Source organism: Thamnophis elegans, chromosome 14, assembly GCF_009769535.1.
Source record: "Thamnophis elegans isolate rThaEle1 chromosome 14, rThaEle1.pri, whole genome shotgun sequence".
Lineage (NCBI taxonomy): Eukaryota > Metazoa > Chordata > Lepidosauria > Squamata > Colubridae > Thamnophis > Thamnophis elegans.
The window spans coordinates 26,284,552-26,310,544 of NC_045554.1; the positions used below are offsets into that span (position 1 = coordinate 26,284,552).

Genomic DNA, 25,993 nt, shown 5'->3' on the forward strand with positions numbered 1-25,993 from the left:
GTAGGTTCTTATTATTTGCATTTTATCTTATAAAAGTGGGATGGAAGGAGTACACATATAGATTGAGTGAAACCAGGCTTAATAGCAATAACTGTGAGAGGGATCTTGGAGTCTTAGTGGACAACCAGTTAATAGGAGCCAGCAGTGTGCAGTGGCAGCCAAAAAAGCCAATGCAATCCCAAGTTGCATTAAGAGAGTGATACAATCAAGATCAAGGGAAGTACTAATACCACTCTATAAAGCTCTAGTAAGACCACACCTAGAGTACTGCATCCAGTTTTGGGCCCCACACTGTGACAAAGATATTGAGACTTTAGAAAGAGTGCAGAGAAGAGCAACCAGGATGATGAGGGACTGGAGGCTAAAACATAGGATGAACGGTTGCAGGAACTGGGCATGGCTAATCTAGCGAAGAGAAGGACCAGTGGAGACACGATAGCAATCTTCCAATATTTGAGGGACTGCCACAGAGAGGAGGAGGGGGGGGGGAAGCTATTTTCCAAAGCACCTGAAGGCCAGACAAGGGATAATGGATGGAAACTGATCAAGGAGAGATTCAACCTGGAAATAAGGAGGAATGAAAACAATTAACCAATGGAATAGAAGTTGTAGGAGCTTCATCACTGGAAGCTTTCAAGAAGAGACTGGGCTGCCATTTGTCAGAAATGGTGTAAGGTCTCCTGCTTGGGCTAGATGACCTATAAGGTCCCTTCCAACTCTATTAATCTGTAATCTGCAAAGTTTGCCTTTTGACCAGTCTATATATATAGTAGCTTCAAGGAAGTCACCTGAAAAACCAGCAATTGTATAATTTCGGTGGGGAAACGGGATCGTGAAAAAGGAAGTTTTATTTTCACAATTCCAAGAATAGGGAAAACACTGGCCCTCTTCTCTGTGGACAGTAACTTGCAGTCTAATACAGATAGTCCTCAATTTACGACCACAACTTATGTTGCTGAGTGAGAAACTGTCAAGTGAGTTTTGCCACATTTTATGACTTTTCTTGCCACATTTGTTAAGCGAATCACTGCAGCTAATAAATTAGTAACATGGTTGTTAAGTGAACCTGGCTTCCCCATTGACTTTGCTTGTCAGAAGGTCGCAAAAGAGGGTCACATGACCCTGGGACACGGCAACGGTCATAAATGTGAGTCAGTTGTCAAGCATCCGAATAAGTCTGCTTCTACTTTTTTTAAAATGTTTTTTTATTTTTAATTTTCAAAACAAACACAACACATAAAATCTTCCTTTCTTACATATTGTAGAAAGTGTATCAGTTGGTTACAAAAGACTTTTGTGCATCTCTTCCATAGTCATCAAGCATAATTCATATTAACTAAAGTATTTTAACTCAGATATTTATATATGTTACCATCATCATACCTCCATTTTCATTTGACTATAGTTGTTTAAATGTCCTTCATCATAAATATACCAAGATTTAATGCATAACCACATACTAGCATTTCATTTACTATTTCTAAAATCCTCCAATGACACTAAATCCTTATATCCTTTTCTAGCTAAACATTGTATTATAGAAGTCAGCGGTTTATATCTGTCCTTATATTTAATTTCATCTGAAGCTCCATACAAGACTTCCTACCATGCATTCTAAATATATCAGGTTTCTAGTTCCTGGGTTTTAGGCAGCCTTTCAAAATCTGAATGCACAAAGAAATTGAATGTATGGATATATAATTTCTGAACATTTATCAGAGGAAAAGGATATTTGAGAATATTTGTGATGTTATTTAGATGTTCTAGGAAACATTTTTAATGGAAACCATAGAATAAACTTAACCTACAAAGAGAAAACAACAATTTAGTCCAGTGCCTGTCAGCACTCCTCCATTGAATAATTAGGAAAGAAAACGCCTTTGTAAAGGTGGTCATGCAAAATCTCATTAATTAGTTGCATGAAAACTGCAGGTGCCCCCTGCAGGCCAAAGGGCATACACGGAACTGGAAGCAACCCAGGGGGCAGTTGAAAGCAGTCTTCCACTCATCCCCCTCCTTTATTCGGACTCTATAGTATGCCTCCCTCAAGTCCAGTTTAGTAAAAATGCGGCCTTTTCCCAGTTGGGCCAGCATGTCCTTCATCAGAGGCAAAGGGTAGAGATTATGAGAAGAGATTGAATTAAGGTTCTTAAAGTTCACACATAAACGAAGAGAGCCATCTTTCTTCTCCCTGAATGGTACAGGGGCTGCCACCTTGGGTCTGGCTGGTTCAATGAAACCCCTTTGTAAGTTTTTGTCAATAAACTTCCTCATTTCCTCCATCTCTCTGGGCAACATAGAATATATTTGGGGTTTTAGAAGTGGCACTCCGGGCAAAATTTTGATGGAGCAGTCAGTGGGTCTGTGGGGTGGAAGTTTATCTGAAGATTTTTCACTAAAAAACCCCTAAAGGTCCCAATACTCTTTCGGAATCTTTTCTTGCCCCTCAATCTTCTCCTCGCCCCTGGCGGCCAATGCAGGGCTGGAGCCACCAGGCTCAGGGGCATTGGCATCCCCGTCTGGGGCTGTGCTGGTCCGGATGCGCAGCCATCCCTCCCTCCAGTTAATGCGAGGGTTCCATTTACGAAGCCAGGGGAGTCCCAAAATAAGGGGTCTGTCCATCCCAGGTGCCACAATAAAAGAGATCAATTCTACATGGGTGCCCATTTTCATCTCTAGAGGTTCAGTGTAGAAATGGGCCGGCCCCCCCACCTGCAATGGATCCACCGATTTGGCAAAAAACAATAGGGGTTTTTAAAGTCCACAATTTCAAGCCCAGTTTCTCAACCATTGCAGTATTAATCATACATCTAGAACAGCCTGAATCGAGGAGGGCGGAAAGCTGTCTCCCCAGCCGGTGGCAACCTTAACTCAATCGGGATCAACCTGGGGCCTTTAGTAGAACTCACCCAACATGGCGAGGCGTCGTCATCGGAGTCATCAGAGTAGTTGGTGGTCACGTCCGCTTCCTCCTCCGCCTCCTGCCGGAAATGCTGGGGGGTATTCTCAGCAGCGAAGGCAGCCTCCTTCTTCCTCCCCGGGGCCTTGCTGGTCTTCCCTTCCCTCTTGGTAGGGGGTGGGGCAGTTGGAGGAAGTTTAACGCGGCAATCCATGGCTCGATGGCCTCCTTTCCACAACGAAGCACGTGAAAGGCTTGGCCTTGCCGCGGAGCTTCCCTTCCCTTCACCCCTGACGCGGAATGGGGGCCTTTGAGCTGGGGGGGGGGGCGATCTCTCTGCTTTTTCCTCTTTTGCACGTTGAAGTCTAATCAAGTCTAGTTCAACGTCTGCTGCATTTTTGTACCAAGCAACCATTCGCTTGGGAAGGTGTCTGTTAACGCATTGTTGATAATGTCCTCATTTAATCCCAATGCAAACTGATCCAGGAGCACCTCTTCAGACCAACCCCTCATATACGATGAAAGCTGTTGAAACTCCTGAATATATTCAGTCACTGGTCTATCTCCCTGCTTTAGGGTCATAAATTTCACCTTCCCTCATTTCTCAATCAGCGGATCATCAAACCTCCTCTTTAGAGCAGTCATAAAGACATCAAATTCCTCAGGAGAGGGGAGTTGCATTGATGTAAGCTGACCATCCAATCGGCCGCTTTTCCTCCAAAGAAAGTAAAACCATTCGCACTTTCATCGCATCTGTTTCTAAATCGGGCCCATAAAGTTCCATATAGTTCCAAATCTGAATAACAAAAAGACCCAGGTCTCTGGCATTACCGTTATATTTTACTGGTAAGGGAGGGACTTTTGCCATTCTGTGTCTTCTGGGGGGGGGGGCTACTCTGGCAACAGCCCTGGCTGGGGGGGGGAGGCTGTTTCTGGGCTTGTTTGCTCCCATCCCCCCTCGGCCTCTTCACCCTCCCTAAATTATGCATGGAGTACCTTTGTTCAAATTCTTCCGTTTGCTCTCTTTCCATCGCTCTCTTTTGGGACCTCCACTCAGTCATAGCTTCTTCCCAGTCCGCTGGTTTTTCCCTTTGTTTCCTTCTGGTAACTCCTGCATCCAAATTCTCCGCATCCTCTTTTTGCCCCACTCCCAAAGTCCAACGGGGCCGAACCACAGGCTCTTCTACCCTTAGGCCAGCTAGCCTTTCAGGTAAAGATGGTTCTGCAGTTTCTCTTCCAGTCTCCTCATCATCGCTCGCTTGCAATGACATTTTTTTTCCGTTCCTTCTTGCGAGTACACCCCCCACGGTAGGTTGAAAACTCCTGGTGGGGTGTGAGAGAGTCTTCGCTTATTGTCAGCACTCCTCCATTGAATAATTAGGAAAGAAAACCACGAGACTCCATTGATAGAAATCAAGTGTACTTTTACTAATTATAAATGATTAGAAGCGTAGCAAAGCGAAGACTGATTATTTAGGCGCGAAAGCAATTGATATATAGAATAACCCATTTCCCACCCCTTGGCTTCCCAGTTACAGTCCAATCATAATTCTTCCAAGTGTCAGGTGTGAGATAACTTCGAAAGGCATCATCAAGATGGAATGTCAGTGCCGTTGGCCTTGGCGGGAACCTCCTCCGCATGCGCAGTAAGACAGGCAGCAGAGACTTGAGAATCTTCCTCCAGCACAATTAGCAATCCCCTCCCAAATACCATGCCCCCCTCCCCGTTTCAATGGCAGCCGAAGCAGCAGCAAAGCAGAGGCTGACATCGCCTTTCAACCTTGGTGACTTTAAGAAATATTCCAGAATTTGCTAGCCAGCAGGAATCCATCTTCAACATGCCAATTTTGAGAAACATTGCTATAGAGCAATGAAATAAAAGAGACTGTTATTGATTATCTGTTGGATCCTCCTGGTATATGTTGATCTACCAATTGTACAAATAATGTAATCTGAAAATTGATCACTGAATTACTCCAGAATTTATTCCTCTCATAAAACCTATGGCTTTTTCCTTCCTTCCTTCCTTCCTTCCTTCCTTCCTTCCTTCCTTCCTTCCTTCCTTCCTTCCTTCCTTTTTTCTTTCTTTCTTTCTTTCTTTTCTTTTCTTTCTTTCTTTTCTTTCTTTCTTCCTCTTATAGAATTCTTGGGAAATTGGAGGAGATTATGATGGAAGTCCATTTCGAGGGGACCTCCTCATTACTAGACACCCTAATATTCAAACATTAATATGCAGAATGAACAACAACGATTCCAAAGAATTATCTATCGATAGTAAGAATGTCTTAGTAAGTATTTTTCCTTCTCCACACTATCTATCTAATTCTGTGTTTCTCAACTTGGCCAACTTGAAGATATATGGACTTCAAGTCCCAGAATTCTCCAGGCAGCATCCTAGGGAATTCTAAGATTTGAAATCTACCCAGCTTAAAAGTTGTCAAGATTGAGAAATAGTGGTCGAGTTATTTGATCCTTGTTATAGAATGTTTAATTCTACTCCAGACTGCTTCGAACAAAACTCGGCAGTACTTTCTCGTGCAGCTGTTGATAAAAATAGGATTGCCAACATGATCGCCAATGTCCAATGATGGATATGGCACAAGAATAAGAATATGTCAGGGTTCCAACGGATGCCCTAATTAAATCATGAGCCTCCAGCCAAGCTTCAAAGAAACCCAGTTATTTATTAGGAGCTTCATGTGAAGCCAACTCTGACCCCATGTACTTTACGGCCCAATTATGACCATGTTTCCCTCCCTCCCTCCCTCCCTCCCTCCCTCCAAGGTGTGTCATAAATCACAGAGCAATTTCCCGGGTTGTACAGATCACTCCCCTCCAACGGCTGTGGGTACTCTGGCATACCTTGAGAAGATACATCTGGGATGTGCTTCTGTTTGTGGCTGCCATGCTGCTTTGTCAGTTTCCCATCCCCCTTGCCTATGGCAACTCGAGAGCAGGCCAAGGATGCTTTGCGAGTTGACAGAATATGTCTATGAATTATTCTATTCTTTGTTCACACACACAGCTGGATTATGATGCTTCGAGAGAGAGTCACCATTCCATGAATTTTCCAAAATCGTTCTTGGAGAGTGTCCAAACAACTCCTGCAAAGGAAACAAGGCTTATCTGCATTTACCTGAAAGCTTCTTGCCTCTTTCAGGTAGGCCATTGCTGCAACTTTCAGGGGGTGACAGGGGTGGGAATTTGGCATAGAGGGTCAATCATCAATAATCTGAAGTTTCCCAGGTTTGGAGACAAAAGTGGCAGTTTCCTAATCCCGTTTTGGCCTTAGAGCAGAAGCTGATGAATATATACAAAATTGTAGTAGAGGAGTGTGGAGACAACCTTGAACAAGGGATTCAACAGCTGCTTTTAGCAATAGCAGTTAGACTTATATACCACTTTACAGTGCATTATAGCCCTCATCTAAGTGGTTTACAGTGTCAGCATATTGGCCCCAACAATCTGGGACCACCTCAGAAGGATGGAAGGCTGAGTCAACCTTGAGCCTAGTGAGATTTGAACTGCTAAACTGCAGGCAGCCAGCAGGCAGCAGAAGTAGCTTGCAGTACTGCACTCTAACCATTGTGCCACCATGGCTCTCATATTAGTTTATGACCATAATAAAGATTTGATTGATTAATTCAATGGATGTTTTATAAGATACATGCTTAGTTTTGGAAAGGAGGTGTGAGTAAGGAAGAAGCTCAAGGTTGCCCTGTGTTGATTTTCTTGTGTATAAGAAATGGGTAGAATAGAATAGAATAGAATAGAATAGAATACTGGCGAAGTGTAATTGGACACACAAGGAATTTGTCTTTGGTGCATGTGCTCTCAATGTATATAAAAAGACAAGTTACATTCATCAAGAATCATAAGGTACAACACTTAATGATAGTCATAGGGTACAAATAAGCAATCAGGAAACAATCAATACCAATATAAATCATAAGGATTCAAGTAACAAAGTTACAGTCCTGCAGTCATAAGTGGGAGGAGATGGGTGATAGGAATGCTGAGAAGACTAATAGTAGTAGTAATGCACCCTTAGTTAATAGTTTGACAGTGGTGTGGGTAGAGAATCTGTTAAGCACCACAGTAATCAGGAGATCCAGACAGTACAAATATGTATAAGGATTTATTGAGAGCTTAAGCTCTCTATAAGAATCTGAACTACTAACGGTCATGGGAAATTAGCAGGAGTTACAAATAGAAAGGAACTCAGATTTGGACTGAGCTCTCTTGTGGGTTGCGCAGGTACTCCTGACTGATGACGTGTTTCGCCCCTCCCTCAGAATCAGTCTGGTCATCTCCTACAAAATCCCTGCAGCTGTTCAAGATTTTGCTATTGTAACTCGTAATACACAGAAGACAGGAAAGAAGAAAGACAGTTCAAACATGGTCCTGCCTGCAGGGAAGTGTGCTCAGCATTATCTGATTTAGAATCCATTTGTCTCTTTGGCCAAAACAGCTTCTCTTTTCTTAATCTATCAGACTAGGATAATGTCAGGTTTCCAAAAGGTGCCCTAATTAATTCGTGAGCCTCAAGCCAAGTTTCAAAAGAAATCCAGTCATTTATTAGGAACACCATTTCTGCAATACCCCATTGCAGTCAGATCTGACCTCATTTTAATTATCCCTGAACTTTGCCCCTGTTTCCTCCCTCCCCTCAGTCGTGTCATAAATCACATTCACCAATGAGGTGCACGCCTCACAAGCCTGCTGTAGTAATCTGAGATCCGACTCTAGCCGAAGGTATGCGTGGAATGAGCTCCCCCCTTCTTTCCTCACCATGGCAATTTTATGAGTTGACAGATAAGAGATTTCAGGGCCCTCACTCGGTCAGAAACTTTCTGGTTGAGTTTATACAATATTCTAAACCAACCCTATGTTAATCCAACCCAATTGTCCTGTATACATAGCATGCTGGGCCCAAATAAACCATGGCTTAAGGAGATGGTCTGGTTCACTCACATAGCTCAGAACCTAGAATACACTGAACTCTAAATTACCCCATTCCATTTTAATTTAGCTCCCCCCTTGTCTTGCAGGATAAACAAAACAGCTCCTTGCTGAGTGGTGACATCTTAGGAGCCAGTCTTGGGAACATGAGTGTCAGCAACCTTCGTGAACCTGTGGAAATCAGGTTTTGGCATAATCATTCATTGGTGAGTAGTGATGCCGCCATGGGCATCATCCCTTAATAGGTCTTAGCGCTCTGGTAGAATGAAAACCAACTCTCCCCAAAAGAGAGCAGATGTTAAGGGCATGTGGGAAGAAACCTCAGAGAGGAAGAGGAAGAAGAAATAAGAAAGGAGAGGAGGAAATAGGAAAGTAGAGAAGAAGGGTGGGCAAGAGAAAGAAAGAGGGAAGTAGAAGTAGGGTTGTTGTAATATAAGAGAGATGTAGAGGATGGCAGGAAGGCAAGGTCGAATATAGTATTATTGTCAGGCCTGCATTTATATTCCTTTTAGGATTTTGGCCTGCCACACTTTCTCTTATTTCATTATGCTGTTTCTTTAAGTGTAGTCGATGGGGGAATAGAAGGAGTAGGATTTTGGAATATATTGTTTTTCATTCTTTACTAGAAGCAAGGTCATCCTTTGTCTCCACACCAGTACACCTGACCGGAAGAGGTTAGGCGTAGACGCCAGCGTGGAAGAAGAAGATAGGACCATGTGATGGGCTGTGGGTGTGGGGGCAAGATGATGAACTTTTAATTGGGTGGGATTCTGATGTAACTTCCAGAGTTGGAATCCCACCCAGTTAAAAGTTCATCATCTTGTCCCCACGCCCACAAAGGATGACCTTGGCTTCTAGTAAAGAATGAAAAACAATACATTCCACAATCCTACTCCTTCTATTCCTACCTCCCATTGACTACACTTAAAAAAACAGCATAATGAAATAAGAGAAAGTGTGGCAGGCCAAAATTCTAAAAGGAATATAAATGCAGGCCTGACAGGATTCTACATGGTATTTGGAACGCTAACAATTATATCTTTAGGGAAAGAATGGAAGCATGCATGTTAAAGGATAATATATAACACTAATGATATTATGAGAAATGTATATTGTGAATGTACAAGAAGCCAAAATTAAAAAGAAAACCTTTTCTTAAAAAAATGAAACCTCATTGCATCAGATTTAATCTTCAGATGTTTGAATGGCCACAAGGTCTAGATTTATGCAGTTAATGGATCAATCTACTCTTTGCAATGCCGATGCAGGTAGCGTCAAGGCTTGGACTAATGAACTCAAGCAAGTCAGAACTCCGAGATGTGGCACTAATAGTGGAGGAGGGGGAATCTCATATTGAACTATGCGGGGTTTGCGCAGGAATTAGGTAGTGCTGGTTTTGCCTTCAACAGTGCCGAAATGGTGTACTCAATAAAATTTTGCACTGAGACATTGACAGGTCTGGAGTGTGCTTGCTTTGGTTGGGATCGTTGGAGATATAGAATATAGAACAGAAGGGACCTTGGAGGTCTTCTAGTCCAATCCCCTGCTGATTATCAACATTTCTCTCGTTTTCTCTCTCTTAACCATTCTAGGTTAACTTCAGCAAGACCTGCGTGTTTTGGGTGGAAGGAACAGGTAAGGTCGAAACGTTTTTGTCTTTATCCTGCCTCCTTTCCTCTTTTATAGTCACCCCGTTCCATCTCTCCTATCCAGAGGTGGGTTCCTATCTATTCGGTCTGGTTCAGCTGCATAGGTAGTAACTCTGGTGGACCGGTCCTATGATTGGCGGTGCCATCTTGATTTTCTTTTCTGCACATGCTCAGAACAATCTTCATTGAAAAAATGTTATCCCCCCCCTTTTTTAAAATGCCATTTCCCATGTGAATGTTCTCTTTTTAATGCAATGCTCATTTCAGTGCTTGGGCTTAATATTATGGGATGTACTGTCCATGTCTCTGATGTAACTGTAGCTGAGAAGGATGATTTCTTCCGTGCTGTTAAAACAGTCTGATTTAAAAAAAATTAAAATATCTTTTCTATATTTTGTAAAAAAAAATTGTTCACTTAAAATGTTCACTTAAAATGTTCTGCGCTTGCGCACAACATTTTTAAGTGAAAATGTGCACGTGTGCAGAGTGCACAATTTTTTTTACTAGTAGCAATGGCCGCTGGAATCCACCCCTGCTCCTATCCCTCCTTCTATGGTTACTCGCCCACCTGGAAGTACGCCTAGGGCCTTCTGTGTGAGCAGGGGATTCGACTGGAAACCTTCCAGAGTCCAGTCCCACTTTATGACTCTGTAATTCTGTAACTTGGAATCCATAGTTGGTTAACATCTTTCTGAGGAAGAATTAACATGAAGGAGCCTGATCACACCTTTTCCAACTAATATGTTTTCTTAAAAGCATTGGCTTTTATGAGGTGTAGCTTACTTTTGACAGATGTATGGGATGAGTTTTAGGAGTGGTACGGTGGCCTAGAGGTGGGGCTCTCGCCTCACAGTCAGGAGGCTGTGAGTTCAATCCTAGGTAGAGGCACAGTGAGAATGTATCAGCTGAACAAAACTCCGCATTGGCAACAGGGAAGGGCATCCGGCCATAAAACCACTCTGCTAGCTCCATTCAGTTGCCCAAATCCACCCTGCAAGGGATTATGGGGTGGTTAAAGAAGGTGATGATGGGATGAGTTTTTATAATGAGGTAAGCTACAACTTGCAAACGCTTATATCCCTTTTGATATGCATACATTGTTAGAAAAAGCGTGTGCAGATACCTCCCGATTTTAGGCTACTGTAGACTAACATGGGGCTCCCCCACTGCCATGTCAGATTAATAGGTGTATCTCTGTATCTGGGAAAGGTGGAAGAATACACACAGATCTCTTTCAACTAGGCAGGTACTTAGTTCTATCTGATGTTTGCTGATCCTTGTAATGTTATTGTTATGCTGCTGGTTTTCAATACTTTTGCATTGCATCTTTTATTTAGATACATACATACATATATACATACAGTACACACACACACACACACACACACACACACATATATATATAGTGTCACAACCCCTGGTAAGCCCCAATTATAGGAGGAAGCTAACAGCTTCCATTATCTGTCAATCGGCTCGTCACAAGAGTCCATCACGACAGAAACCCAATATTTTTACTGTTGCCTTTGTTACACATTTTGTGTTATATATTTATATATATTATATTATATTATATTATATTATATTATATTATATTATATTATATTATATTATATTATATTATATTATATTATATTATATTATATTATATTATATTATATTATATTATATTATAATATATATATATATATATATATATATATATATATATATATATATATATATATATATATATATATATACACACACATACACACACACATATATATATATAACTGGTCTTGTTGTATTCGGGTCTTTTCTCGTGTACGATTGTCTTGGCAACGTTTCGGCAAGGTCTCACTCACCATCTTCAGGCTTTGTTTCAGTAAGTGGAATGATGGTTGTGTGGTTATATCATGATTGATAGATTGGTGCTGATTGATGCTGGCTGTGTGTCCGTTGTTGTTTTGTGTTGTAACGGCCTGGGTGGTGGATGGGGCTCGTTTGTTGACTAGGGCTGGTTTCCAGATGTCTGGTAGTCAGGAGGTATCATCATGTTTATTCATGTTGTGGGTTTCCATGCACCTTCAGCATTTAATCATGCCGGCTACATGAGCACGGAGTACGTCTTTGGACAGCGCTGGCTCTTGGCTTTGAAACAGAGATTAGCACCGCCCCCCTTGGGAATGACAAGCACATATGTGCAAGGGGAACCTTTACCTTATATATATAAATGTGAATGGCTCAATATGCTATGGGACATTTTCAGCTGAGTTCATACAACAAGCTTAGTCTTAAACTTCGGGTCAAGAAAACATATGGGTGGGTTGACCCCAAATGTTATGCCCAAGATGTAAATTCAAGTCCATCTTGATGGGAGGACCTGGTTCATTCACTATATGATGAAATTATGATTTCACAGCATGTTGAATGACAAATACCCAATTTATTACGTTGGTTGAGCCTATGCAGGTAATCGTTGACTTACAACAGTTTATTTCGTGACCAAAGTTAACAAGAGCACTGAAAAAGTGAACTGTGGTAGTATCCCCATGGTCACATGATCAAAATTCAACTGACTCATATTTATTTATTTTTAATGTATTTTTTAAAACACAAATAATACGAACAGTGCATAGACATCTGAATACAAAAAAGAAAAAAAAAGGAAAAGGAAAAAAAAACCCACATATTGCATGTGCACCTCCTGGAGACCTTTTTATAGAATCCTATTTATGACGGTTGCAGTGTCCTAGGGTAACATGATCCCCTTTTGGACCTTCTGACAAGCAAAAGTCAACAAGGAAGCCAGATTCCCCTAACAAACACGTCACAAACTTAAGAAGTTCATTGATTCACTTAACAACAGTGGCAAGAAATGTCGTAAAATGGAGCAAAGTTCCCCTTAACAAGTGTCTCACTCAAACAACAGAAATTCTGGCTCAATTGTGGTCGTAAGTTGAGGACAACCTGTATTGTGCATTCTTTTTTTTAAAAAAAAGAACCCAAAACAGGCAGCTGTAGCTATTTTACTTGAGCAGGATGTTTGTTTGTCTCCAGGAGAGGACAACCTGGGGGAATGGAGAACAGAAGGTTGTGAAACCGACACCAGCCAGGAGCACGTTGTTCTCTGCAAATGCAGCCATCTGACTTATTTTGCTGTCCTTGTGGTAAGCCAGTTGCTCTTCGGGTCTCTGGTGCACCAACTTCTTCTTGAGAAGGTCTTCTGGGAAATTGGAGTCCTTTGGATGCAACCTTTGCTCTGTTGAAGGCCCCTCGGTGGAAATGAAGTCCTACCGAGCAGAGAACCTCAATCTTTTTCCATATGGTCTTTTGGCAGCTATCTTGTAATCTCACCTAAAATGAGGCACAAAGTATGCCCAGTTCTATGTAGTTTTACTTAGCATGAACCTAAATGCCAAGAGAAGGCAATGGAAGAGATTATTTCTGCCTGCACAGTCATGCCATTTGATCGCTTGAGAGTAACAATGTAAGGCAGTGATGGCGAAGCTTTTCGGCACTGAGTGCCAAAAGGGGAGAGCTCAATTGTGGTCGTAATTGTAACACTCGTAACACTCATCGGGGCCACAACCTGGAAGAGGAGCGCCCAGGAGGCATGCGCATGTCGGGAAATGAACTTCCGGTTTCCGGTGCACACATGTGCCCCAGCCAGGTGGGCTTCTGGTTTCTGGCATGATTGCACGTATGATGATCAGCTGGCCAGCGTGCCTGCACACACTGGAAACCAGAAGGTTTCTGGCATTGCTGCACACATGAAGGCGAGCTGATCGTCATGCGCACATGCATGCGAGAAACCCAGAAGAGGAACGGGCAATAACACGTGTGCCAGGAGACATGGTTCTGTGTGTCACTTTGGGAACGTGTGCCATAGATTCGCTGTCATGGGTCTAAGGTAAGAAGAGGCACTGTTGGGTGATAGGGAAACTCTAGAATTTGGAAAGCATGTGATGGGTGCATAGGCATAACCACTCACAAAGCACCCATTGCTAGAAGGGGCAGCAATGGTTAGGATGTTCTCTTCCACCCCAGAGAGAAACTAGAAGAAGAGACCCCCTAGAAGTCATGAAGATGGTAGAGGTTGTTGCTTTGCCTTGTAGCAGGTCAACAGCCTAAATCTCTATAGAGATTCCCATCCAGCTCATGGTTGTCCCCAAGCTACTTTTCCAAAAGGCAACTGGACTTTTTCGGCTTATTCCTTGAAAACGTTTTGCTTCTCATCCAAGAAGCTTCTTTTTTAAAAAAAATAGAATTTATTTTTATTTCAAAACAAACACAACACATAAAATCTTCCTTTTTACATACTGTAGAAAGTGTGGTTCCACCACAAAACCGCGGTCGACTAAAGCGCGTGTCACTAAAGCGCGGTGACAAAACCGCGCCGTCAAAACCGCGCGACAACAGCGCGCCGACAGAAGCGCACTGTAACATAACCCTAAAAATAACCCTAAACCTAACCCTAAACCTAACTAACCCTAACCCTAAACCTAACCCTAAACCTAACCCTAAACCTAACCCTAAACCTAACCCTAAACCTAACCCTAAACCTTACCTTAAGTTAAATCACGCTTCTGTCAGCGCGCTGTTGTCGGCGCGCTGTTGTCGGCGCGCTGTTGTCGGCGCGCTGTTGTCGGCGCGCTGTTGTCGCGTGCTTTTGACATCACGGTTTTAGCGCCGCGGTGTTGTCGGCGCGCTTTTGACTTTCGCGGTTATGTCGTGCCACGGAAAGTGTATCAGTTGGTTACAAAAGGTTTTCGTGCATCTCTTCCACAGTCATCAAGCATAATTCCTATTAACTCAAGTATTTTAACTCAGATATTTATACATGTTACCCTTATACCTCCATTTTCATTGACTATAATAATTTAAATGTCCTTCATCATAAAATATACCAAGATTTAATACATAACCAAATTACTGGCATTTCATTTAATATTTCTAAAATCCCCCACTGACACTGAATCCTTATGTCCTATTCTAACTAAACATCCATAATATTTAATAACAAACTTTTCAAATCCTCTTTTCCAAATCGCTGTTGGCAATTTTCATCTAGTTTCCTTATATATATATCTCTCTCTATATATATAGGTTGTCATCATTATCCCTCCTTATCCTGTATCATAACATTTCCCCCCTAATAATCAAAACTTAACTGTATCTAACTTGATTCTTTTTTACTTAACCTTTGTATATAATCCAAAAGAATTTCTAATCTTCCTTTCATGGGTACCATTCAATATTCATATCCAATATTACTTATCATAACACTACACATTGTATACATGGAGGTATAAGGGTAACATGTATAAATATCTGAGTTAAAATATTATGGCAGAAGATATAAGATTGTTTTGTTATTGGAAGATACAGTTTGATAGATGGAAGAATATAACTTAAAACTAGTTCAACAGTGACCATTTAGTGATAGTAGATATAATTAAATAAATAATTGATAATCCAAGAAGCTTCTTCAGTTCCGAAGAACTGAACCGAAGAAGCTTCTTAGATGAGAAGTGAAACGTTTCAAGGGAAAAAAGCCAATAAAGTTCAGTTGCCTTTGGATCAATATTTTAAGTACCCTTTAATCTAAAAACTTATTAAACCTATACAGTCGAACAGAGAGCCTGATTGGCCCAGGATAATGTCTGATGAGCATGGGTGCACTTGAGAAAAATGTTGTCCATTTTGTGCAACAACACGAGTATCTGCTGAAATCTCATAACACTTGGCACATTAGCACATTCACTAATGAAAAGAAGGACCAGGGGGACATGGTAGCATGTTCCAATATTGGAGGGTCTCCTACAAAGATGAGGCGGTGTTAAACTGTTTTTCAAAGCATCAAAAGGCAAGATGAGAAATAATGGATGGAAACTAACCAAGGAAAAAAGCAACCTAGAACTAAGGAGAAAAGTTCCTAATGGTTAGAGCAATCAACCAATAGAGTAGCTGCCTTCAGAAGCTGTGGATGCTCCATCACTGGAGGCTTTCAAAAAGAGACTGGACATCCATTTGTCTGAAATGATATATAGTCTCCTGCTTGAGCAGGGGGTTGAACTAGAAGACCTCCAAGGTCCTTTCCAACTTAGTAAGATCATCCCTAGAATACTGCATCCAGTTTGGTCTCCACACTATAAAAAAGATGTTGAGATTCTAGAAAGAATGCAGAGAAGAGCAACCAAGAGGATTAGGGAACTTAAGGCTAAAATGTATGAAGAACGGTTGCAGGAACTGGGCATGGCTGGTCTAGTGAAGAGAAGGACTAGGAGAGACATGATAGCACTGTCCCAATACTTGAGGGTCAGCCTGAGAGAGGAGGTGGTCAACCGTTTTTCAAAGCTTCTGAAGTCCAGTCAAGGAATAATGGATGGAAACTGATCAAGAAGAAGAGAAGGATCAGGGGAGACATGATAGTAGTGTTCCAATATATCAGGGTCTGCCACAGAGAGGAGGGGGGTCAAGTTATTCTCCAAAACACCTGAAGGCCAAACAAGGAATAATGGATGGAAACTGATCAAGGAGAGATTCAACCTAGAAATAAGGAGGAATTTTCTGACAAGTGAGAACAATCAAGCAATGGAACAGAAGTTGCCTTCACATGTTGTGGAGCTTCATCACTTGAGACTTTCAAGAAGAGACTGGACTGCCATTTGTCAGAAATGTGTAGGGTGTCCTGCTTGGGTGGGGGGTTGGATTAGAAGACCTACAAGATCCTTCCAACTCTATTAATCTGTTAAACTCTATATTCTATGGTCTAACACATTGTTAAAGGTAGCGAATCCTTCTGTGTGGACCATGCTCCTTTACTGGATACTAGAGTATCTAAAACATGTGTAGGTCCAGGTCACATTTCATCAATTTAAGACACTGTGGTCTGTGCTGATGGGGGATAATGGATGGTTCCAGGGAAGACAGGAATTTATTACCTCTGCAAGAAATACATACACATCCCTTCCCTTGTAATTGGCTCTGCCATTTCTTCTTCCTCCCCTTATTCAGAAACTGTCCTCCAGAACCTGTGGATGAAAGGTTGCTGACTCCTTTAACCTTTCTGAGTGACATCGGCTGTGGAATCTCAGCGTCGGCTTGTTTCATCACCATCTTCTTATACCTTCTCTCCAGGTAACCAGGTGACCCTTTTCAGGGTCAGAGAAATGGTCTCCCAGGCACAGTGACAAGGAGGGACACAGAGAAACGAGGATATGTCAGTTTCTGGCTTTAATTTCTTGGATGCTGAGCAGGGTCATCTTACTGAGATGGGTAACCATCAAATTGTTGAAATAATTTAAAGCAATTTAATTTAGGGAAGGAAAACAAGGTTGACTCAGCCTTCCATCCTTCCGAGGTGGGTAAAATGTGGACCCAGATTGCTGGGGGCAAGAGGATGTGTTAGATATCCCCCCCGCCACTGGTAGAGGTTTCCACCAAGGTCCTCTGTTCCGGCGGGATCAGAGGTCAAATCCTATTGGTCAAGAGGTCTGACAGATCCCTTTTAAAGGGGATGCTGTCTGACCCCTCTCCAGCCGGATGTTACCCTGACTTGCAATAAAGAGCTGTTGTTACTGGAGCCTTTGTGTGCCTTCCTTTACCCAATCTAACAGCATGACTCTGTAAAACGCTTAGAGAGGACTGCAAAATACTAAGAAGTGGTCATGTCTAAATCAGAAGTCTTCAATATTGGCAACTTTAAGACTTGTGGACTTCAACTCCCAGAATTCTCCAGCCAGCATAGCTATGCTATTAATATTCCCCTCCCTCCCTCCCTCCCCCCCTCCTCCCTCCCTCCCTCCCTCCCTCCCTTCCTTCCTTCCTTCAATGCATGCATGCATGGTTTGCAGTTGTTAGAATGCAGTATTGCAGGCAAACTCTGTCCACTGCCAAGAATTTGATTCTCACCAGGCTCAAGGTTTGACTCAGCCTTCCATTATCCAAGATGGGTTAAAATGAGGATGCCGATTGTTGGGGGCAAGAGGTTGACTCTGTAAACCACTTAGAGACAGCTATAAAGTGGAATATAAGTCTTAAGTGCTATTACTAACTTCCTGCCTGCCTGCCTGCCTGCCTGCCTGCCTGCCTGCCTGCCTGCCTGCCTGCCTGCCTGCCTTCCTTCCTTCCTTCCTTCCTTCCTTCCCTCCTTCCTTCCTCCCTCCCTCCCTCCCTCCCTCCTTCCCTCGAATCTCACCTGGATCAAAGTTGAAGGTTGACTCAGCCTTCCCTCCTCCCAAGGTGGGTAAAATGAAGACCCAGACTGTTGGGGGCAAATAGGCTGACTCTGTAAACCGCTTTAGAGAAGGCTGTGAAGCACTGTGAAGCGGTATATAAGTCTAAGTACTATTGCTATTGCCCTTCTTCCTTCCTTCCTTCCTTCCTTCCTTCCTTCCTTCCTTCCTTCCTTCCCTTCCTTCCTTCCTTCCTTCCCTCCCTCCTTCCTTCCTTCCTTCCTTCCTCCCTCCCTCCCTCCCTCCCTCCCTCCCTCCCTCCCTCCCTCCCTTTCTACTTATTGCCAATAGTTTGAATCTCATCAGGCTCAAGGTTGACTCAGCCTTCCCTCCTTCCGAGATGGTTAAAATGAGGACCCAGATTGTTAGGGATAATAGGCTTACTTTGTAAAATGCTTAGAGAGGGTTGGAAAGCCCTGTGAAGTGGCATATAAGTCTAAGTGCTATTGCTAAATGAAAATACAGGTAGTCCTTGACTGACAATATTTAGTGACCATCCAAAGTTACAACGGCACTGAAAAAAGTAACTGAGAACCATTCTTCATACTTATGACCGTTGCAGCATGCCCCTGGTCCTATGATTTACACTCAAGTGCTTGGCAACTGACTCACATTTATGATGGTTGCAGTGTCCCAGGGTCATGGGATCCCCTTTTGCGACCTTCTGACAAGCGAAGTCAACGGGGAAATCAGATTCACTTAACAACTGCATTACTAATATAACAACTACGGCGATCTATTTAACAGCTGTGGCAAGACAAGTCGTAAAATGCGGCAAAATTCACTGAACAACTGTCTTGCTTAGCAGGGGAAATCTGGTGCTCAATTGTGTTTGTAAGTCGAGGACTACCTGCAGTATTTCTCTCCTTTCTGGACCCTACCAGCTCCAATTCTGCAGTTGATCTCCTTTCCTTTTCTCCTTGTAGGAAACTCTATCACGATTCCACCACAAAGATCCACATCAATCTCCTGGGCGCCCTTTTCTTTCTCAACGTGTCATTCTTGATCAGCAAGACTTTGGTTGACCATCCGCCGTGGTGCAGCATCCTGGCTGCCTTCCTCCACTACTCCTTGCTCTGCAGTTTGACCTGGATGGCCATCGAGGGCTTCCACCTCTACTTGCTGGTGATCAGAGTCTACAACTCCTACATCAGCCGTTACCTGCTGAAGCTGTGTGCTGTGGGGTGGGGTAAGGATTTGTAGGCTGCCCGCATTGGGAAAACACATCAGTGTGAAGTCACCTTCTGAATTCCTTTGACTCTTGCTCGCTTTCCAAAGCAAGAAACGCAGCTTGTGCATCTGGTTGAAAAATTAGTTGCCCTGAGCTTCTCCAGTGGGAGAAAGAAGTCACATCTGAATAGTAGAAAGGAGGCATTAACAAGGACAATAGTTTGACTTTTGTCTTTCCTATCTTTCTTTCTATCTGTCTTTCCTATCTATCTATCTATCTATCTATCTATCTATCTATCTATCTATCTATCTATCTATCTATCTATCTATCTATCATCTATCATCTATCTATCTATCTATCTATCTATCTATCTATCTATCTATCATCTATCTATCTATCTATCTATCTATCTATCTATCTATATCTATCTATCTATCTATCTTTCCTATCTTTCTTTCTATCCTATCCTATCCTATCCTATCCTATCCTATCCTATCCTATCCTATCCTATCCTATCCTATCCTATCCTTCTTTCTATTTATTTATCTCTTTCCTATCTTCCTTTCTATCTGTCTTTCCTATCTTTCTTTCTATCTATCTTTCCCATCTTCCTTCCTTCCTTCCTTTCTATCTATCTATCTTTCCTAGCTTCCTTTCTATCTCTCTTCCTATCTTTTCTATCTTCCAGTATCCAAACAGTGTCCATAGCACACCCATCTTCCAGTTTTCACATGACACAAACTCTGCAAGTTAGGTGTAGTGTATATTGTAATGCATATTGGAGGTGGTGACCCTTTGAGAGCTGAATGCAATGAAATTTCACTTTTATGTATGCTGATTAGTGTACTTTCAAGTGACAATAAAGTTATTATTCTATCCTATCCTATCCTTCATTCCAATATCTATTCTATTCTATTCTGTTCTATTCTGAATTCTATTCTGAACTATCAATATTCCCACATTCTCAAATTGAGAATCTGGGTTTTTAAAGCTTGCAAGCAGCCTTCAAATTCAAATCCAGAATAGAGCTGGAAGAGATCTTGGAGGTCTTCTAGGGTGTCCTGCTGAGCAGGGGGATGGACTAGAGACCTCCAAAATCCCTTCCAGCTCTATTCCATTTCCATTCTATTCAAGGGTGGGTTTCAACCATTGTTAGTGCCAGTTCTCTTGTGCATGTGCTTCGTGTGCATCTACAATTCAAGTGAAATTGTTCTGCACATACGCAGAACTAAAAAAAAAAAGATGGCGGCAGTGATGGGGAACTGGTTCAGGGCGTGGCGAGCCTGGGTCACTGCTGGTTCTGTGGTAGGAACCCACCTCTGATTCTATCCTATCCTACCCTATCCTATCCTATCCTATCCTATCCTATCCTATCCTATCCTATCCTATCCTATCCTATCCTGAAAGACGGCAGCTGATCCAGTCTTGCTGCAAATTCAGAGCTCTTGTTCTCCAAAGTTGGTTTCTCCAAACTTAGCAACTTTAAGACTTGTGGACTCCAATTCCCAGAATTCCGCATCCAATTCTGGGAGTTGAAATCCATTAGTCAAAGTTCCCAAGTTTGGAAATTTCCTGTTCTAAAATACAGGCAGTCCTTGACTTGCAATAGTTCATTTAGTTACAACAGCATCAAAAAATTATGACCGTTCTTCACACTTTCAACATCTGTAGCATCCTGGGGTCATGTGGTCAAAATTTGGACACTTGGCAGCTGGTTCATACTTATGACGGGTGCTGTGTCGCAGGGTCACGTGATCCCTTTTTGTAACTTTCAGAGAAACAAAGTCAACGGGGGAAGCCAGATCCACTTATCAACCATGTTACTAACTTAAAAACTGCAGTGATTCACTTAACAACTGTGGCCAGAAAGATCGTAAAATGGGGCAAAACTCACTTAACAAATATCTCACTTAACAACAGACATTTGGGGCTCAATTGTGGTCGTACTTCTTTCCCAATTCTGTCAAATTTAAGATTTGTGGATTTCAACTCCCAGAATTCCTAGCCAGCAAGTCTTCAGTCTTCCCTCCCCTCCTCATCTCACCCAAAATTAAATGCTACATCAGGTTACTCACTCTTTTACATCTGTTGCAGTGGTGGGTTCGGCCGAACTGGTGGTACCTTGGCGGCCTCTAGACCTGGGACTCTCTGTATAGGCCTGCTAAACTCTTATTTTGGAGTCCATCGCTGTTTCTTCTCTCCTTCTGCAGGGCTCCCTGGAGTCATAGTCCTGGTCAGCTTCCTTAGCGTGAAGAAGGCTTATAATCAGCATGATATCAACACTGGCTCTCAATACAATAAATCTTCCATGTGAGTAGTAGGGAAGCAGCTGCCTCAGCTGTGTAGTTTTAACTCCTATATGTTATACAGATGGGCCTTGATATACAAGATTGGTTTAGTGACCCCTTGAAGTTACACAGCATTGAAAAAAACAGCAACATGGAATGGAATGGAATAGAATAGAATAGAATAAGAAGAATGGAATGGAACGGAACAGAACAGAATACAATAGAATAAGAAAAATTGAGTGGAATGGAATGAAATAGAATAAGAGTGGAGTGAAGTGAAGTGGAATGGAATGGAATGAAATAGAATGAAATGGAATGGAATAGAATAGAATAAGAAGAATGGAGTGGAATGGAATGGAATGGAATAGAATAGAATAAGAAGAATGGAATGGAACGGAATGGAATAGAATAGAATAAGAAGAATGGAATGGAACAGAATGAAATAGAATGGAATGGAATAGAATAGAATAGAATAGAATAAGAAGAATGGAGTGGAATGGAATGGAATAGAATAAGAAGAGTGGAGTGGGGTGGAATGGAATAGAATAGAATAAGAAGAATGGAGTGGAGTGGAGTGGAGTGGAATGGAATGGAATGGAACGGAATGAAACGGAATGGAATAGAATAGAATTACAGAGTTGGAAGGGACCTTGGAGGTCTTCTAATCCAGCTCCCTGCTCAAGCAGGAGAACCTGTACCATCTCAGACAAATGACTGACCTTGACTTACAACAGCTTGGTTAGTAACATTCAGTTACAACGGCACTGAAAAAAGCCACAGTTACGTCCTTTCTAGCATCCCCATGATCATGTGATCAAAATTCAGATGCTTGGCAACTGGTTCACATTTATGACAGTCACGGTATCTCAGGGTCACGTGATCTGCTTTTGAAACCTTCTGACAAGCAAAGTCAATGGAGAAGCCAGATTCACTTTCAGGATTAGGACAGATTGTAGGCAGGGAGGAACAGAGAGGCAGGATGAACATGAGAGACAGAGCTCAAGAGCAAGGACCACCTTCTCCTGATCCAAGGGCTTAGAGAATGGCGAGAAGGTGTGAGCAGCGCAGACTGAGCAGGCTACTTGGGAGAAGAGGGCTCTGTGCATTTTCACAAGGCACACCTGGAGACTGAGACTTAAGGAGACACTATGGGGAGGGGCATTTGTTGGGAACAAACACTGAGTTCCTGAAGTGTTGAGTGCCGACGTTTGAACTTTCCAAGAGTCCTTGCATTCCTTCTGGCATTCTGGACTAATTACCTGCATTGTTTGCTTCCTGAACTCCTTGATTTGACAAATAAATTTGGATTTATTGCTGTGCATCCTTGTTGGGCTGGACTAATTGCAGCTAGAGGCTGCCTGAGGTTTGTGGCGGGGGTGGGGTGGGGTGTTGTTATCACTCTGTTCTGGGAATTGCCAGAAACATGGGAGCGTTTGGGGTAATTTGGAGGAATAAAGGGGCGGTTTGAACTGCCAGATCTTTGGGTTATCCCTGTGCTGTGTCCTGGGTCATCACACCTTGGCTTCTGATGGGTTGACACAGACTTTTCTTGGTCTCTCTTGGAAACATAAAGGAGCCTCTGATCTTTGCGTTTTCTTCTCTTCCAGATGCTGGATCACCTCCCCCATCTTGAGCCATATCACCCTTGCTTATGTTGGTGGCACCGTGTTATTCAACATGGTTATCTTGGTGTTGGTGGTGCAGAAGCTTAGACAGCTCAGAGCTCACCCCCTTCGTCGGCCTCAGGAACATACCTGCAAAGATGTGGGAACCGTTCTTGGAATGACCTTCCTCCTGGGGACCACCTGGATATTGCTCTTCATGTCCTTTGGGGTCTTCTTAGTTCCACAGATCTTCCTCTTTACAATCTTCAACAGCCTCCAAGGTTTGTAAGATGGCTGAGACCCTACACCCCCCCCCCCAGGGATGGGATAACTTGCCATGGCCAACTCACCATGGCCAACTCACCATGGCCAACTCACTGCAGCCAACTCACCATGGCCAAGTAGCCATGGCCAACTCACTGCAGCCAACTCACCATGGCCAAGTAGCCATGGCCAACTCACTGCTGCCAACTCACCATGGCCAACTAGTCATGGTCAAGAGGAGGAGAACACTGTAACTACCCTTAGTTAAGCTTTTGGTGACTGGTTGCTATGATACTATGATCAATTCTCTTATGTCTCTTTTGTAGTAGTGGTTTAGTGGTTTAGTGGTTTATTAGCATTTGTAGGCCGCCCTTTTCCCTGAGGGGACTCAGGGCGGCTCACAGAAAACCAGGGAGAGGGGAATACAATATTAAGACAACAACATATAATAAAAATAGTAAGCAACATTCATTCATCATTCGGGCGGGGTAGCAATTCTTATCCCCAGGCCTGACGGGCGAGCCAGTTCTTCAAGGCTATGCGGAAGGCCTGGACGGTGGAGAGGGTACGAATCTCCACGGGGAGCTCGTTCCAAAGGGTCGGGGCTACTGCTGAGAAGGCCCTCCTCCTTGTAGTTGCCAGCCGACACTGGCTGGCCGATGGAATGCGGAGGAGGCCTAATCTATGGGATCTTATAGGTCGTAGGGAGGTAATTGGCAGAAGGCGGTCTCTCAAGTACTCGTGTTTTGGTCTGTGACCGTAAATAAAGTATATATAACTCACTGCAGCCAACTCACCATGGCCAACTAGCCATGGCCAACTCACTGCAGCCAATTCATCATGACCAACTCACTGCAGCCAACTCATCATGGACAACTTGTTATGCGACAATTTAACAATTCTATTTAATTATTTACAATAAATAAAAAATAGTTTAATTTTTGCCATTCACATTTAATTCTGTCCCTCCTTCTGTATTCTTTCTTCCATGATTCTATTCCACCATTTCTTTGGTATTAGTGTCACTCTTGTCTAGGAATGAGTTGTCCCTCAGAGAGATGGCTGTGGTGAGTTAGTCATGGTGAGTTGGCTGTGGCAAGTTGACCATGGCAAATTGTCATAGACACCCCCCCCCACTCCACCCCAGTATATTCCAATATGCAAAGGTTCTGCTTTCTCCCCCCCCCCCCCCCCCCGCTTTTCATGCAGGAGCCATCATCTGTCTTTGGTATTGCTTTTTACGGTGTCGTTCAGATCCAAAAACTCACCTGGATTCTCTCAGTCATCGGCAACATCACCTGGTTTGTGAAGACTCTGGACCAAGGAAGGACCAGATTCCAAAAAGACACCTGAGCACTGCATCCCTATATCATACATTGGGAGCATTCTATTTCCCCCCCTAAGTTAGGCCTGAAAGGAAGGATGTTTTGTCTTCATGGCAGTAGATGGATGGAAGGAAGGAAGGAAGGAAGGAAGGAAGGAAGGAAGGAAGGAAGGAAGGAAGACAGGAAGAAGAGAAAGAAAGAAAGAAAGAAAGAAAGAAAGAAAGAAAGAAAGAAAGGCAAGTTAGGCCTGAAAGGAAGGATGTTTTGTCTTCATGGCAGTAGATGGATGGAAGGAAGGAAGGAAGGAAGGAAGGAAGGAAGGAAAGAAAGAAAGAAAGAAAGAAAGAAAGAAAGAAAGAAAGAAAGGCAAGTTAGGCCTGAAAGGAAGGATGTTTTGTCTTCATGGCAGTAGATGGATGGAAGGAAGGAAGGAAGGAAGAAAGGAAGGAAGGAAAGAAAGAAAGAAAGAAAGGCAAGTTAGGCCTGAAAGGAAGGATGTTTTGTCTTCATGGCAGAAGATGAAAGGAAGGAAGGAAGGAAGAGCAAGGAGAGTTCCCTATACAGTTAGACCTTGACTTAACAACCATTCATTTAGTGACCTTTCCAAGTTATGACGACACTGAAAAAAATGACTTATGACCATTTTTCACAGTTACGACCGTTGCAACGTCCGCATGGTCATACGATCAAAATTCACTCGCTTGGCAATTGACTCATATTTATGACGGTCGCAGTGTCCTGGGGTCATGTGACCTTCTGACAAGCAAAGTCAATGGGGAAGCCAGAATCACTTAAGAAGCGTGTGATTAAGCTAACAACTGCAGTGATTCACTTAACAACAAGAAAGGTCTCCAAAGTCACTTAACAATTGTTTTGCTTCGCATGGAACTTTTGGGCTCAAATGCTGGTTGCAAGCCAGGGATTACCTGTAACAGATATTGAAGTAAGAGCTTTGGGGCATCAGGCATAACTCCTGCTTGGTTCTCCTGCTTCAGCAAGCCGTCTGGACTAGAAGACCTCCAAGGTCCCTTCCAGCTCTATTCTATTCTAATCTAATAACTAATATTGAGAGTTTTATTTCATCTTATTTATTAAATGTATACATCTCCCATCTCTCTGGCTGCCCTTGCACTAACAGTGAGGCTCACAGCTTCTGTGTTTGTTCCCATCACAGTCTTTGAGGCCCAGCGAGCGTGAGCTCCGTTGTCATACGATAAACCAGACAGCAGATGAGAAATACTAGATGGCTTTTTTCCCCCTTTTGCAATTGAGATGCCTACCATTTTCACAAATGCAAAGTTTCTCTGCTTTGCACAAGTCATTTTTGTTTTCATTTCTCTTTGGGTTAACACAGACAAACTGGCTGAACTCGTTACAACAGTGGTTCCCAAACTTGGCAACTTTAAGACTTGTGGACTTCAACTCCCAGAATTCTCCAGCCAGCTCTGCAGAGCTGGCTGGAGAATTCTGGGAGTTGAAGTCCACAAGTCTTAAAGTTGCCAAGTTTGGGAACCACTGCGTTACAACATATTTTTCTTCCCTGGAAATTTCTGTAATGCCTCTTCCTTCTTCTTTATCTCCTCTAGAGTCACTTCTCTTTTCTATTCCTTCT

General features: G+C 42.8%; 1 protein-coding gene and 1 long non-coding RNA gene across 2 annotated transcripts in view; both read left to right on the forward strand.

Annotated features, from left to right (window-relative positions):
- Window positions 1–5,085, forward strand: part of LOC116517448 — a 20,140-nt gene extending 15,055 nt beyond the window's left edge. Inside the window, exon 4 of the long non-coding RNA XR_004256463.1 lies at window positions 5,041–5,085. This is a non-coding gene — a long non-coding RNA (uncharacterized LOC116517448). The remainder of the gene's footprint in view (window positions 1–5,040) is intronic.
- Window positions 5,086–5,113: 28 nt separating this feature from the next.
- On the forward strand, window positions 5,114–25,624 carry LOC116517903 (adhesion G-protein coupled receptor G5-like). Its single transcript, XM_032231088.1, has 12 exons — window positions 5,114–5,187; window positions 5,925–6,059; window positions 7,951–8,067; window positions 9,454–9,496; window positions 12,550–12,659; window positions 12,894–12,979; window positions 16,510–16,632; window positions 18,656–18,918; window positions 21,111–21,210; window positions 22,796–23,073; window positions 24,266–24,357; window positions 25,556–25,624. Exons 1-12 carry the CDS (start codon window positions 5,137–5,139, stop codon window positions 25,622–25,624), a joined length of 1,467 nt encoding a protein of 488 aa, XP_032086979.1. The 5' UTR covers window positions 5,114–5,136.
- Window positions 25,625–25,993: the final 369 nt, after the last annotated feature.

Coding starts and splice junctions, on each gene's coding strand:
- LOC116517903 (XM_032231088.1), top strand. CDS start 5,137: ATGAACAACAACGATTCCAAAGAATTATCTATCGATAGTAAGAATGTC. Junction 6,060..7,950: donor AAGCTTCTTGCCTCTTTCAG/GTAGGCCATTGC, acceptor CTTGTCTTGCAG/GATAAACAAAACAGCTCCTT. Junction 21,211..22,795: donor CAATACAATAAATCTTCCAT/GTGAGTAGTAGG, acceptor CTTCTCTTCCAG/ATGCTGGATCACCTCCCCCA.